General features: G+C 35.7%; 1 protein-coding gene across 1 annotated transcript in view; it reads left to right on the top strand.

The window, feature by feature from the left end:
• The window catches only part of ERMP1 (endoplasmic reticulum metallopeptidase 1), a 64,722-nt gene that overhangs the window by 31,587 nt on the left and 18,128 nt on the right, over nt 1-15,007 (top strand). Inside the window, exons 7-10 of the mRNA XM_074197479.1 lie at nt 4,341-4,553; nt 6,499-6,719; nt 11,212-11,386; nt 13,487-13,677. Of these exons, the coding sequence (XP_074053580.1) occupies nt 4,341-4,553; nt 6,499-6,719; nt 11,212-11,386; nt 13,487-13,677 (800 nt within the window). The remainder of the gene's footprint in view (nt 1-4,340; nt 4,554-6,498; nt 6,720-11,211; nt 11,387-13,486; nt 13,678-15,007) is intronic.

Here is a 15,007-nt window from a genome sequence, read left to right as displayed (position 1 = left end):
AAAGAACTTCATTTGCCCAAGAAGAATTAAATCATCAGTCCCTTTGTTTTTCTGAAGTAGTAAATAAAGAGCAGTCTGTTTCAATGGAAATAAAAGGGAACTTCTTTTTATTCCTTATATATTTTGCTTTTGTTTCCTAACAATTAAAAATCTTAAGATTCTGTAAAATAGTTTTATTCCATAGTGCCATAACAAAGGAGATGAGAGACCCTTTTAGGTTATTAATTGATTTGATCTTTACTAGAGATAGATGCTGTCAATAGCTGTTAGGAATAATGATGATGATATCCAGTATTTGCACAGCACTTTAATATATTGTACATTATACACAACATCTCTGAAGCAAGTGCTGTCACTATCCCCATTTTATAAATGAGGATTACTGATATGCTCAGGGTCACACAGTTAAAGTGTTTGCAGCAGACTCTTCTACTCTTCTATCTAAGTTGCCACATGACTGCCCACCTTAGTATGAACTTTATAATAATTTAGGTAGTTCTGCTGGTGTAGGATGATAGCAGATGTAACTATTGTCCAAAATTAGGGAAGTTGATTTCCTTGTGGATCAGGAATCAGGCTCTTCTAGTATAAGACTGAATGCTCCAGTGATGAGGTGCAAGTTCTAGCTAGATTATACTAGATACTGTAAGGGAAGAGCCATATGCTTGCCTAAGAGTTATGAGGCCATCCAGATGTACTCGGGATTTATTTCTGGTAATAGTCATTGGAAAATTGGTTATTATAGATAGAGTCAGGAATGAGTAATCCCTCTACTTGATGAACCCAAGTGAGGTGGACATAGTCAGTGTATGTTTTTTATTGTATCCACTTTGACTAAAGTGGGATGGTGAGAGGTGTGACTTTGGAGGGAAGGGATGAAATGAAATTGAGAAGACAAGGATGATGAACATGGAAAAACACTTGATGTGCTGTTCATCTCATTTCTGAACCCCAGCAAAGAGTAATCCATAAAATTGATGACTGGTAAACTATTACTTCCTAGCTTTAAATGATAATATGACTTAGATAGATGATGGTCATGGTAAATTTTTTTTTACATTTTTTTTATTTACACATTACTAAAATAGTCTTGTAAGAGTGAACAATGGGCAGCTAGGTGGCGCAGTGGATAAAGCACCGGCCCTGGAGTCAGGAGTACCTGGGTTCAAATCTGGTCTCAGACACTTAATAATTACCTAGCTGTGTGGTCTTGGGTAAGCCATTTAACCCCATTTGCCTTGCAAAAACCTTAAAAAAAAAAAGAGTGAACATAATACCCCTCCCCCCACTTAAATAAAAAAAAACCTCACAAGGAAATAAAGTAAAAGAAGGAACACAGACTAGAAAAAATTGTGCTTCAGTCTGTGTTCTGATACCATCAGCTCTGTCTCTGGGGTGGATCCCATTCTTTATCATATGTCCATCAGAGAAGTTACTTCCATGTTTTTCCACAGTTGCTGTTGCTGCTTGTAATTCCCTCCATCCATTTCTCCCCACTACCAGTTATATTTTTTCTATCCTTTCACTCTGTCCCTCTTCAAAAGTGTGCTGTGGAGCAACAAAGTGATGCAGTGTGCAGAGCACTAGCCCTGGGGCCAGGAGGCCCCAAGCCTACATCCCACCCCAGAGACCCAGCAACCACTCAGCCCCGTGGTCCTAGACAGGCCATCCAATCCCACCACCTTGCAAAAAGTAAAAAAAAAGATAATGTGTTATATCTGACTATCCCCTCCCATGATCTACCCCCTCCTCTATCACCTATACTGCCCCCCTTCCCCTGGCCCTTTTCTCCCATCCCCTTTGTCCCCCTGCCCCGGATTTCTATGCCCTATTAAGTATATATGTTTCCTTTTTGAGCCATTTCCAATGAAAATGAAGGCTCCCTCATTTACCCTCACCTTCTCCCCCTTCCATATTATTACAAAAGCTATTTCTTGACTCTTTTACATGAAATATCTTACTCTATTCTACCTCTCCTTTCATTTCTCCCAGTACATTTCCTTTTCACCCTATGACACCATTTAAAAGTATATTATACCTTCAAATTCAGCTCTCTCCTATGTCTCGACTATAAAAGCACTTTCTAACTGCTCTAATAAATGAGAAGGTTCATATGAGTATTATCTGTATCATCTTCCCATGCAGGAATACATGCAGTTCCTCATCATTAAATCTCTCAAAATTTACCCTTCTTGTCCGTGCCCCCCCACTTGAATCCTGTCCTGAACTTAAAGTTCTTGGAGTTCCTGAACAGAAAGTTCAGCTCTGGTCATTTCAGCAGGAACATTTGAAATTCCCGTTTCATTGAAAGTTCATCTTTTTCCCTGGAAGAGGATGTTCAGTTTTGCTGAGTAGTTGATTCTCCGTTGCATTCCAAGCTCTTTTGCCTTCTGGAATATCATATTTCAAGCCCTACGAGCCCTTGATGTGGATGCTGCTAAGTCCTGTGTAATCCTGACTGTAGCACCACAATATTCAAATTGTTTTATTCTGGCAGCTTGTAGTATTTTCTCTTTGACTTGGGAGTTCTGGAACTTGGCTGTAATATTCCTGGGGGTTATTTTTTTTGTATCTCAGGAGATCGGTGGATTCTCTCAATTTCTATTTTGCCCTCTACTTGTAGGATATCAGGGCAATTTTCCTGTAGAAATTCTTTAGAAATGAAGTCAAGGCTGTTTTCCTGATCATGACTTAATTAGCCCAATAATTTTAACATTGTCTTTCCTAGATCTGTTTTCCGGATCCATTGCTTTTTTAATAAGATATTTCACATTTTCTTCTAGTTTTTCATTCTTTTGATATTGTTTTATTCTGTCTTGATTCCTCACAAAGTTATCAGCTTCCTTTAGCTCCATTCTACATTTGAAGGATTTGTTTTCTTCAGGGAGATTTCTTACCTCCTTTTCCATTTGTCCAGTTCTGCTTTTAAAGGTATTTTTCTCCTCATTAATTTTTTGAACTTTTTTATCCATTTGATCTAAACTGTTTTTAAATGTTGTTTTCATCAGCATTTTTTTTGAATCTCCTTGACTAAGCTGTTGACTTGGTTTTCATGTTTTTCCTGCATCTCCCTCATTTCTCCTCCCAATTTTTCCTCTACCTTCCTTACTTGATTTTCAATTTTTTTTTTTGAGCTCTGAAATAACCTGAGACCAGCTTCTATATTTCTTGGAATCTTTAGTTGCAGAAGCTGGAACTTTCTCATCTTTTGAGTGTGTGTGTTTTGATCCTCCATGGGACCAAAGTAATTGTGTATGGTCAGGTTCCTTTTTTTCTGTTTAATCATTTCCCCAGCCTGTGCCCTGGTTTGGGGTTGATTTCTGAGCTTTTGAGTATTATTGGGGCGCCCCCACCAGGACCTCAGTTTGTTCAAGGTCTTATGGGAGGCTCTGTGCTCTGGTCTGTGGATGACCACAAGCATACCCCTTTGCTCTGGAGGAGGGTATCTGCTCTATGACAATGGGGAGTCCCAGACTGTGATCAGTATGAATATGGGTATGAATATGGACAAAGCACAAGAGTCCTGTCTCAGGGCCAGAGGAGAGACCTCGACAGTCTCTTTCTACCCCCTTACCTTCTGTGGGCTGAATGCTCTGGAAACAGCTACCGGGCGGCTCTGCAGGCCTGCTTCTGTTTCCTGGGATCTTGACTGTGCTGAGGGTTTGCAGCTGCACTGAGAGCCATGCCGGCTCCCACTCCCACTTTGGCAGATGTTTCCTTGCTGATCTTCCAAGTTGTGCTTAGTGTTTCCTGGGTTGGCAGGTCAGGGCATCTGGCGCTTCCTGGGACCCAAGGTGCCCAGTGGGCTATTCCTAGAAGAGTGGAGCTCCTTTGCTCTGGTGCTGTATTCCTGGCTGTGCTGTTGCCTCCTCCACTCCTGTGGAACAGAGCTTTCCCATGATCTTGCAGGTTGCCTTGGGCTGGAGAATTGCCTTACTGGATCTTTCTGTGGGTTTTGTCTCTCAAAAATTTAGTTAGAGCCATAATTTTAAGTTTTTTGGTATATTTTGGAGGAGCTTCTAGGAAAGGCTGTTCTTATGCCTCCATCTTTGCTCTGTTCCCATGATAACTTTTTAAAGTTGTAGTCTAGGAGACTGGCAGGAATGAAATCAATGATGGAATAGACAGGAAATGGAAGCAATGTACTAGACAATTTATTTTAGGAAATATGATTATGAAAGGAAAAAGAAAAATAACTAGGAAGAATGTATTTCTTTACTTAAAGCATAATTGAAGATCACAACTCATAATTTAGTTATTTCTATTTTAAAATATGAAGAGAATAATTGTATATGATGCATTAAAGTGATGCACTATTTATGTCTGTTTTTTTTCTGTAGGTGACAACATTTTAGCTGTGCTTAAATATTTAGCTACAGCTGATAGACTGGCTTCTTCCTTTGAGTACCGACATGGAAACATGGTCTTTTTTGATGTACTTGGCTTGTTCGTCGTAGCCTATCCCGCTCGTGTTGGCTCAATAATTAACTACATGGTTGTAGTAGCTGTTGCCCTATACTTGGGCAGAAAATTCTTGAAGCCAAAACAGAAAGGTAAGTCTATATCTTCACTATAAATTCAGGACAGTAGAATTTTTATGAGGCAAATCTTTGCATTAAGCTATGGGAAAACTCCATATTGCATATGGTACTGAGAAAGATTCCAACAAGTAATCTATTAGTCTACATAACTATATTAATTCATTAGAGCATCTCATAGTTCTCAAAGTCTTGTCTTTTAATCTGAATGAAATAGAAATTTATGCACAAGATCAAGAAGTAGGCATTGCATATAGTTGCACCATGAAATTAAGGAGACTTGGGTTTAATTCTTGCCTCTGATCCTAGGATTTAAAATACTGTGATCAAATATGTCCTCCTATGGAAGTCATTTAGCTTCTTTATGACTGGTGATTCTCAAGATTTGAGATGGGTTGGATGGATGGGTGGATGGAGGAAGGGAGGGAGATATGTAGATCAATGTGATCTGCATCATCAGTGGAAATATTCTAAATTGATAAAATCACAGCTTCATGTATTCCTGTATGTACCCTATATATATATATGTGTATATATATATATATATATATATGTATGTATATATATATATGTATATATATGTATATATACGTGTATGTATAGGATGATATGTGTGTTTGTATGTAGATACATACACAGATACTTTCCCATGCATATAGATGTATTTAGAAACTTTTATGCTCAGATACTTTCCCATGCATATAGATGTATTTAGAAACTTTTATGCTCATACATAACAAAGGCAGTTATGAGAAAAGTGGATAGAGAGCTGGGCCTGAAGTTAGTGAGTTCTTAGTTCAAATGAGGCCTTAGATATTTACTGGTTGTATGACCTAGGCAAGTCATTTAGCCTCCCTTTACCTGAAGTTTCCTACACTGTTAAATATAATAAATGCATTCCTCGGAAGGTTGCTGTGAGGATCAGTGAGACAATATTTAAAAAGTGTTTATTGTAAAATGCACATTGTAGACTAGATACTAATGCTTATTCCTTTTCCCCTCTCCTGATGGATGGATGAAGGGATAGATAGATAGATAGATAGATAGATAGATGAGTGGATGTGTTTATTTTTTATATCTAATATGTATTATTAGATAGATAGTATATGATACATTTGATATTTAATTTATTTTAATATTCAGATAATATAAATCATGTAACATATAATAGTACATTAAGCATATATCATACACATGTCTATATTTATTTGGTGGGGAGGGAATAATTATTTGTATGTATGTAGCCTGCTCTATGCTTGGTCCTGTAGCTAATGGCTTCTTGATTCTCACAACAATGCCTTGCAGCTATTCTTATTTCACAGTTGAAGAATCTGAGACAAAGGGAGATGATGTGACTTGACCAGAATCCTACAGCTAGTAAATGTCTGAATTCATATTTGAACTCAGGTCTTGCTGATTCTAGGCTCATCTGTGTGAGTTTTACTGAGCCTCATATCTGTGTGTGTTTCATACTTTACATATATGCAAATACATATACACGTATATTCATATATATATATATATATTTTAAAAGATATATATATATATATATATATATCTTGACTCAGGTGTTCATGTAGATTATGTCTCTTACTATAGAATCAGATAATACTAGGAGACACTACAGAGATTATCTAGACTCATTCCACATACACAGAATTGTATGTAAGCAATTCAGGGCTGAGTCATTTGAATACTTAGCATAGTGTCATGATTTCATAGATACCCAATGAACATTAGTTGATTAATTATTTTTAAGTATCCTTAGGGGATGTTTTAATAACTCAAATTACCTGTATTAGTGTCCTAACAAATGTTATTTTCAGTAAATCATTTTATTATTTATGATGCTTAAGACTTTATTCTTAACTTTTACTGCAATGATTTTACCAGTTGTTTATATGGTGAGTTTGTTAAAGTCTGTACTATAAACTTTATTTTTCCTTTTTTTTTTTTTTAGCTGCTAACTACACAAAGGATTTCTTCTGTGGGCTTGGCATCACCCTGATAAGTTGGTTTACCAGCTTGGTTGCTGTTCTTATTATAGCAGTGTTCATTTCTCTTATTGGACAGTCTCTTTCATGGTATAACCACTTTTATGTCTCAGTCTGTCTATATGGGACTGCAGCTGTGGCTAAGATCACACTTGTTCATACACTTGCAAAACGATTCTATTATTTGGTAAGTGTTGTAGATATTTAATGATTGCTTGTTGCTTTTCCCTAGAAGTAAGGAAAACTAAGATCAAAACTGTGATCATGGAGAAGGATTAAACACATAAGAATTTCATGCGATGAATACTGTCTTAGATGTCTTTTTGTTTGTGGAATTGTTTCCCAAATTGGGGCTAATTTTGAATTAGGTCAGGGAGCCTGTAATATGCTGAACTGCATTATGATATTTGATATTCTCATCTGTAAGACTTGTTAGCGCATACTCTTCCCATCTCTTACTTATTTCCTCCTGTTTGTACACATAATTCATTCCCCACCAGCCCTTTCCTTTTAGTCTTCTTTGTGTAACTAAGAAAAGATGTTTTCTTTATCTCATTACTATCAGTAGAACAGAAATACTGCCAAGGTTTTTTTTTTAATATTTAGTTAGAAGTACACAGTGAAACATTTTTAGAACAATTATCTTAGAAGAAGGTTTTAATTACAGTTCTGCATTAAGTTTTTTTTTGTGCATCAATTTTTAAAAACCAACACTATAGTGAAAAAAATCATTGTCCTGAGAGAGGTGAACTTAGCCACTTAGCCAGAAAAGTACTGGTTGAAAAACTGGAGTCAAGTATTTGACATATGCACAATTTCATGTCTATTTATTCTCTTTATAGATTCAATGAGTTGATGAAACATTTAACTTTAATTAGATTCCAAAAATTGGCATTATTTTTAGTTGGATTTTTTTAATCTTATTTTTTATTTGGGGTAGATTTTAATTGAGTTTACTTTTTTAGATAAAATTGGGCAGACTGCTTTACAATATTTTTCATGGATGCTTCAAAAAAACTGGGTTAAGATTGTACCTTAGAAGAGAATGGTTCAAAAATTCAAGTTATGTAGCTTTGTTTATTCAATCCATTCAGCTCTCCACCCAAGACAACTTCAGAGAGGTTTTTATGTCTTTTCTTGTCATGGTGTTTATGTTGCTGTTTCTAAGTTCTTTAGTAAGTTAGTGAGACTTTTGAAGTTTTTTTCAATTGTAGTTAGTTAAAATTCTAAGTAAATCAGCTTTCATAGGAACTCCTATATCTCAGAGATGGTTTTTATTTATTTTATTTTATTTTTTAGGTTTTGGGGTTTTTTTTATTTTTGCAAGGCAAATGGGGTTAAGTTGCTTGCCCCAGGCCACACAGCTAGGTAATTATTAAGTGTCTGAGACCGAATTTGAACCCAGGTACTCCTGACTCCAGGGCCGGTGCTTTATCCACTGCGCCACCTAGCCACCCCTAGAGATGGTTTTTAAAAGAAAAAAAAACTAAACAAATGAATTTTAAATTATATCTGTGACTTTTTTCTGTTTTTTTATGCCATGATACTTTTCTCCATTGACCAATTTGTAAAGATACTTGTTTGGTATTGAAAACATCAGTTAATGGATGATAAAGAACTCAACAAACTGAATTCTGGGTGTTTGCTAGTCTGTTTTGCTTCCTATTTTTTTTTCCTTTTTTTCTTTGTGCTAATTTCATTAATGTGTTTGAATTTTCCTTTTATAAGCTTTTATCATGCTGTGAATTTGTAAGAGAGAACATTGTAAATTCTGGGTCTTTGCAGGACACTGTCTTTAGTTATTAGAGGCAACAGAATGTCCCACTGTCTCTCATTTAAACAATTTCCTGTAAGAAAATCCTCTTTTAGTCTTTGCACACTAATAGAATTAATATTACCTTGAAAATTCTTAAATATAGCTTAATTCTTTAAACAAAAAGAATATGGAAGTTAATTCTAACTTTAGCCAGATTTTAAATTTGAAGAATTTTCAAAAGTTCTACCTAATTTTGGCTATATGCATATTCTCAAAGAACTTAAAACTGAGTGGGACTTTAAAAAAGCTATCTTATCTAGCCCCAACATTTTATCAGTGATGAAACTCATCTAAGCTCACCCAAGAAGTAAATTAGGAGATCTAGAATTTGCAACCAAGTCTTCATACATAGGGACATAAAGTACTGAGGTTGTGATTGGTGATCACTCATATCTCTCTTCTTCTTTAGTTTGCTAAAGTGGTACTTCTTTGGCTATCATTTTGAAGACATGTACAGAATAAGAGTTTTCTCAAGAAATGTATTCAACTTTATGATAGGGATAGAAGGGCCCCGGTGGGGGACCCTTCATTAGTTTTCAAAATATACCTATACAGACTGTGCACAGTTCATTCCAGGAAGTTTCCAGCTGAGATTTTATTTTGTTTCTTACAAATATTTCTTGACTTTTTTTCTGTTTATTTTTTCCTATCTTTTTTTTATTGGTATTTTTATTCCCTAGTCAGGAATGGTTGACAGATGCAGCCACATAGTTAAGGAGGGGGTGAAGGGGGATGCTAAGGGCTTCAGAAGTGCTTGTTCTTTGGTCACAGTTTAGATAATAATTCCTTTACTATTTAGTTTCACATGTGTGAATTAGACTGATACAGATGAAATTAGCAGTCAATATGCAAAATGAATGGAAGCAATTTATAGTTAAGTACAGATCCATGTTCTTTGAACTTCTTGAATGGGAATTTGGCTTAGCTTATTTTCTCCTTTGTGAATTTCCTCAGTTGTGTGTGTGTGTGTGTGTGTGTGTGTGTGTGTGTGTGTGTTCTCACACACTTAACCATCTACCAATACATTATAAATGATAGAGGATGAGAAACATTGCTTTGTATATATTAGATGCCTAATAAGTACTTGTTGAATTGAATTATTGAATTGATTGCCAACCTTTAGACAAAACATTTGAATAAAGAAAGGGAAGACTAATTGAAATTACTGGGGGAGCAGAATGCCTTTGGTGTTAGTAATCATTATTTTCAGTTGGTGTCAGAAAGATCTGTTTTGGGGAACAGGATTCTCTGAACCTAAGATACATATTGCACTAAGTGTTTAGTGGCACAGTGGATAAAGCACTCTTTGGAGTCAGGAGGACTGGACTTCTAATCCAGGCTCATACACTTGACTCATACTAGCTGTGTGACCTTGGACAAGTCACCTAACTCATTGCCTCCCAGCCTGGGCCATATCCAGTCATTCTGATTCATATCTGGCCACTGGACCCAGATGACTCTGGAGGAGAAAGAGAGGCTGGTGACTTAGCACAGCACCCCCTCACACAAATCCCAATTCATGTACTTGTCATGGTATCACCTCCACTGTTGTCCTGGTCTTCTTCATAAATGGACAAATATTACATATTGTAGTAATGGTTGGAACAGTACTTTTAGCTGAGTTGTCTTCATGTCTAGAAGAATTGTGCTCTCCTACTCCTTTCTACCTCCTCTTGTCTTCCCATTGTTTAAATGTCTCAAACTAGTAAACCAGGGTAGCAATGTGGAGCCAGAATAAGAACAGGGATTTTGGGGTGTAGGAGGAGCCTGGTATGGTGTGTTGTAGGCAGGGCCCATGTGACCATGGTGCTTTATTCAGGAAAGCTTGATGAAAAGAGGAATTAAAGTGTTATTTTTTTTGAAAATTAAGACTTGGGAACCCATTTTAAATGTAGATTATTATTGTTCTACTCCTAGTGCTGTTGGTATTAACTTCTCTGAACAATGAGAGTGATGCTCCTGAAGAACAGATAATGAAATATAATTCCCATTTTAGCAGAGGGGAGGATGCTATGAAGACAGATGGAGTAAGACACATAGACTACATTGTTAGATGTTGTCTACATGTTTGTTTTAAATTTTTTTTAATAAAAGATTCGGTTCCAAGGTGATGAAGGCAGTGAGAAGGCATATCTAGGTATTATAGTTATTTTTTAAAAAGGCATTAAAAAACAGATTAGCATTGAGGTATTGTGGTCTGGTAGGTTCAGAGTTGAGACCCAATTTCAGTCCTTGTTTCTGATAATTTATTAGCTGTGTGTCCTTCGGCAACTCATTTAATCTCTCTGCCTCAGTTAACTTTTTTTTTTTTTTTTTTTTTTTTTTGGCAAGGAGTTAAGTGGCTTGCCCAAAGCCACACAGCTAGGTAATTACTAAGTGTCTGAGGCCGGATTTAAACTCAGTTGCTCCTGACTCCGGGGCCAGTGCTCTATCCACTGCAGCACCTAGCTGCCCCTGCCTCAGTTAACTTATCTATTAAGTGGATATTCTAATCTATTTTACATAGGGAAGTAGTGGAAATATTTTGTAAAACATAAAGCATTTTATAAATATGAACTATTTAGAGTAATTAAATAGTTCTGCAAAACAATATGCAGTTAGGTGGAATAATGTTTTAAGGCACGGTACCTCAAGGAACAATATTGTAAACTATCAACTCAACAGTTTTTTTTAATAGGGTTTCATAACTTTGGTTTGATTGTAAGGTGTTAAATGATACTGTAAAACATTAATAATGAGGATTCCTTTACTAAGGTATGCCTGTATAGGAGGAGATTGCTTTGTCATTATTAATATAAAAGAATACTGAAGTGATTATATTAAGTTGAAAAAAAGTGTTCCATGAAATTTTTTTTTTTTTCAGCACACAAGTGAACAATACCTGGGAGAGGTGTTTTTTGACATCTCGCTCTTTGTGCATTGTAGCTCTCTTCTTCTGCTCACTACTCAAGGACTCTGTTCTGCATTTATTAGTGCTATCTGGGTGGTGTTTCCATTGCTCACAAAACTGCTTGTCAATAAGGAATTCAAGCAAAATGGTAGGAAATTTTTTTTCATACAACTGGGGGGGGTATTTCCCCTAATTATACTCTAGATAATATTTCTTGGGCATGTTTTTTCACCTTGATCTATGCTGTGTAGAGTTTTGTTTCTTTTTTAAGTTCCAGGTCACTTTATTATAGTAGTTCTCTTTCCTTTTTTGTTCTCTAGATCAGTATTGATAGGAATCTTTATCTAAAATAGGAGACAATTAGATTTTTGCTATTCCTTATTTAGTTAGACTTAAAATAATCTTAAGTCAAAAAATGATAAAAATATACCTGATGTTCAAGCAGATGTAGGTAAGTGATTTCTAACTTTAAAAATGGCAGTATCTAGGCTCAGAACTGAGGCTTGTCTTGGTTTGAGGATGAACTTTTAAGAATGGTGTCTTGTTAGCCTCCCACAGACTAATACATGGTCTTTGTTTTTTTCTTTAGCTAAGGACATGGTAGCCACTGCTAGTTAGTTCTCTTCCCCTCTACTTTTCCCTTCAAAAAGAAAAGGTTCCCGGCCTCAGACACTTAATAACCAGCCTCAGACACTTAATAATTACCTTGCTGTGTGGCCTTGGACAAGCCACTTAACCCCATTTGCCTTGCAAAAAAAAACCCCTAAAAAAAAGAAGAGGTTCAATATGGGGCAATAATATACTGTTAGGACCTGGTGAATAAATTATTTACCCTCTCAGAGACTACAGTAGTCTCCTTGGTTCTGTTCAGTTAGGAGTTCAGTTGGTATTTTCAGGAATTGCCTCCAGGTCTCCCCATTTGGGCTGTTGCTTTTGGATTCTAGTTAGTCTATCAGGTAGTTGTCTCTTCATTAATTTTCGTCACCTGATTTTTGCCTTCACTTGAATTTTTCCAAAATGGTAAAAATATTTAAATTTTAAAAACCTTGCAACTCTGCCTCCAGATTCCAGAGAACCACCACAGTCAGATGACATCTTATGAGTAGGCAGGATCCCCTGCCTAAATTTGAAGTTTATAATTAGACAGTGAGGAGAAAAGCACCCTTTGAAAATTTCCTATGCTATTTTTCTCAGCCTCCTCAAAATAGAACACAAGACAAAAAAATATCTAAAGAATGATTTGAAACTGTTGATTATGTGTGAGTTCAGAGGCCTCTGTTATCCTACTAAAATGTGTTCCTATGCTCTCGTCCAACTTAATCCAGTAAACATTTAGTGAATAAGCTGCTGTGTACACGGGATTGAACTAGTTGATGAAAGTTTGAATAGTACCTGTCCTTAGGGTGCTTAGATTCTTTTAGGGAGGTACAACATATGAACAAATACTGTCTATCCATGATAATTTAAAGACAGAGGAGAAAGTTAGAAGGAACTTATCTACTATACCCTTTGATTCTGACTAGATGAATCTTGCCTTTATCCACCCATGCTCCTGTTGTACCTCTAGGATCGTATTAATGTTGACTATTGCTTGGATTTTTTCCTTCCTGCTTACCTGGGTCATTTCTGTATTTTTAGATCTGAAATCTGTTACCATCTGTTACCATTCTCATATAAATCAAAACTTTATTTTCTTTACATTTCAGTTCCTTGTCTTTCTTCAGAATTTATTCTGAATTCTGAATTCAGAATTTATGCCAACTTTCCTATTAAGCCTTCATTAATATCATCCCTTTCCTGTATCCCCCATATTGTAAATAATCCCTACCTCCTCAGTTTTCATTGTCCCATGCTTATTTGTGTACATGTTTTAGCCATGCTCTCCTCCCTGCTCCCCCTCTCCCCCTAAGTAGAAATGTAAGTTCTCAGGATCAGGGACCATTTCTTTTCTCTTCAATAAGTGTATTCATATATTGTATATATATATATGTATATATATATGTGTGTGTGTGTGTGTGTGTGTGTGTGTGCGTATTTTTAATAGGCTACTTTATCTGAATCAGCCTGCCTTCTCACTCTGAATTTAACGTTTCACAAAGATGACAACAGTTTTGAACATTCTGTTTCTACATGTTCATGTATTTAGTAGATATACTATGATTGCTCTTCAAATATATGATGATGATGATGATATAAAATTTAGATCTAAGAATAGATTGCAAACTTTTTTCCCCCTTCTATCTTACAGGTGCCAAAGGAAGATTTATCATGATTTACCTTATGGGCATGTTTATTCCATATCTATATGCGCTGTATCTCATTTGGGCAGTGTTTGAAATGTTTACACCTATCTTAGGAAGAAGTGGTTCAGAAATTCCACCTGATGTTGTATTGGCTTCCATTCTGGCTTTCTGTGCAATGATTTTGTCTTCCTATTTCGTAAGAAAAATTTTCCTTTTTTTTTTAATAGCAAATCTTTTCAAGTGCCTGTTTGTGGTAGATGTAATAGTAGTACTAGGTCATGCTTATAACTTAATAACTGAGAAAATATATTAAAGTGATAACATAAATATAATTGAAACATCTATGAGTTATGATCTAAAAGCAAATATTTAAATTTTGATTCTAGACTCTACTTAAGGATTCAAAATCGTCTTTGTTATGTTCTGTTTTGAGATTATGGAGGCTATTGCAGATGATAATTGCAGTCTGTTAGTGGAGTTTACTTGATATAGAACCTCAGAATGGTTATTGATGTTTCAAGGAACCCTTGGGAGTAAATACATAACAATCAGATCAGATATCACAGTGAGGGGCAGAGGAATAATTCAGTAGTAATATATTTCTGAAATGAATTATTGATATAAGTAATAGTAAGCATTTATTAAGCATCTACATAGTAGATAGGTACTGTGCTAGTTGTGGGGGATACAAAAACAAAGATGGGAGCATATATGCAAGTATACATTTTTTATACACACAAACACATACATGTAATAGGTGATATATTCAAAATAAAATAGGCAGCAGTTTTGAGGTAAGGCTCCCACAGCTGGGGCATAAAAAAGTGATTTTTAAGCTGAACTTTACAGTAATTTAGGGATTCTGAGGAACTGAATGAATATTTTAAGCACAGCAAAGAGCCTGTTCAAAGAAGGATACTTGGGTTGGGCCAAATATTGTGTGGGGGGATGTAATGTACAATAAATTTAGAGCTAGTTTGTGAAAGACTTTAACACACAGAGGAGCATTTATTTAATCTTCAAGATAATAGAGTAGCATTTATTGAGCAGGAGAGGGCCATGATACAGAGGAAAAATGCTAAATTTGGAGTCAAAAGATCTAGTTTCAAATCCTGTTTCTGCCAACTCCCAGGACATATGACTATGGCTAAGACTTAACCTATATCTCAGTGTACTCATTCCTAAAATGAAGGGGTTGTATTATATGACCTCTAAGATTCCTTCTACTTCCAAATCTATGATCCTTTAAACATATTGATATGTCAAGGAACTGTTCTGCTTTTATTGCTGGAGGAGAGAAGTTGAACATTCCATGATCCATTTAATTTTTTAAGAAAGAAAAGTACTTCTTGGAAGATTTCTTATAATGAAATAACTAACTTCTTGATGTTATGGATTAAAAATATTTTGATTACTTTTATCTATTCAAGCAATATAAAAGTTAGCTTCTGGTTAACAAGGCATTTCTGAATAATGAAGTCTTCTATCTCCTTTGGTGAATTTTTCTTGTAATCCTGGTGGATTTA

The sequence above is a fragment of the Macrotis lagotis genome, chromosome 8 (assembly GCF_037893015.1).
Source record: "Macrotis lagotis isolate mMagLag1 chromosome 8, bilby.v1.9.chrom.fasta, whole genome shotgun sequence".
NCBI lineage: Eukaryota > Metazoa > Chordata > Mammalia > Peramelemorphia > Peramelidae > Macrotis > Macrotis lagotis.
Note: the sequence above shows the minus strand (reverse complement) of the source record. Positions and strands in the feature narration are given on the sequence as shown.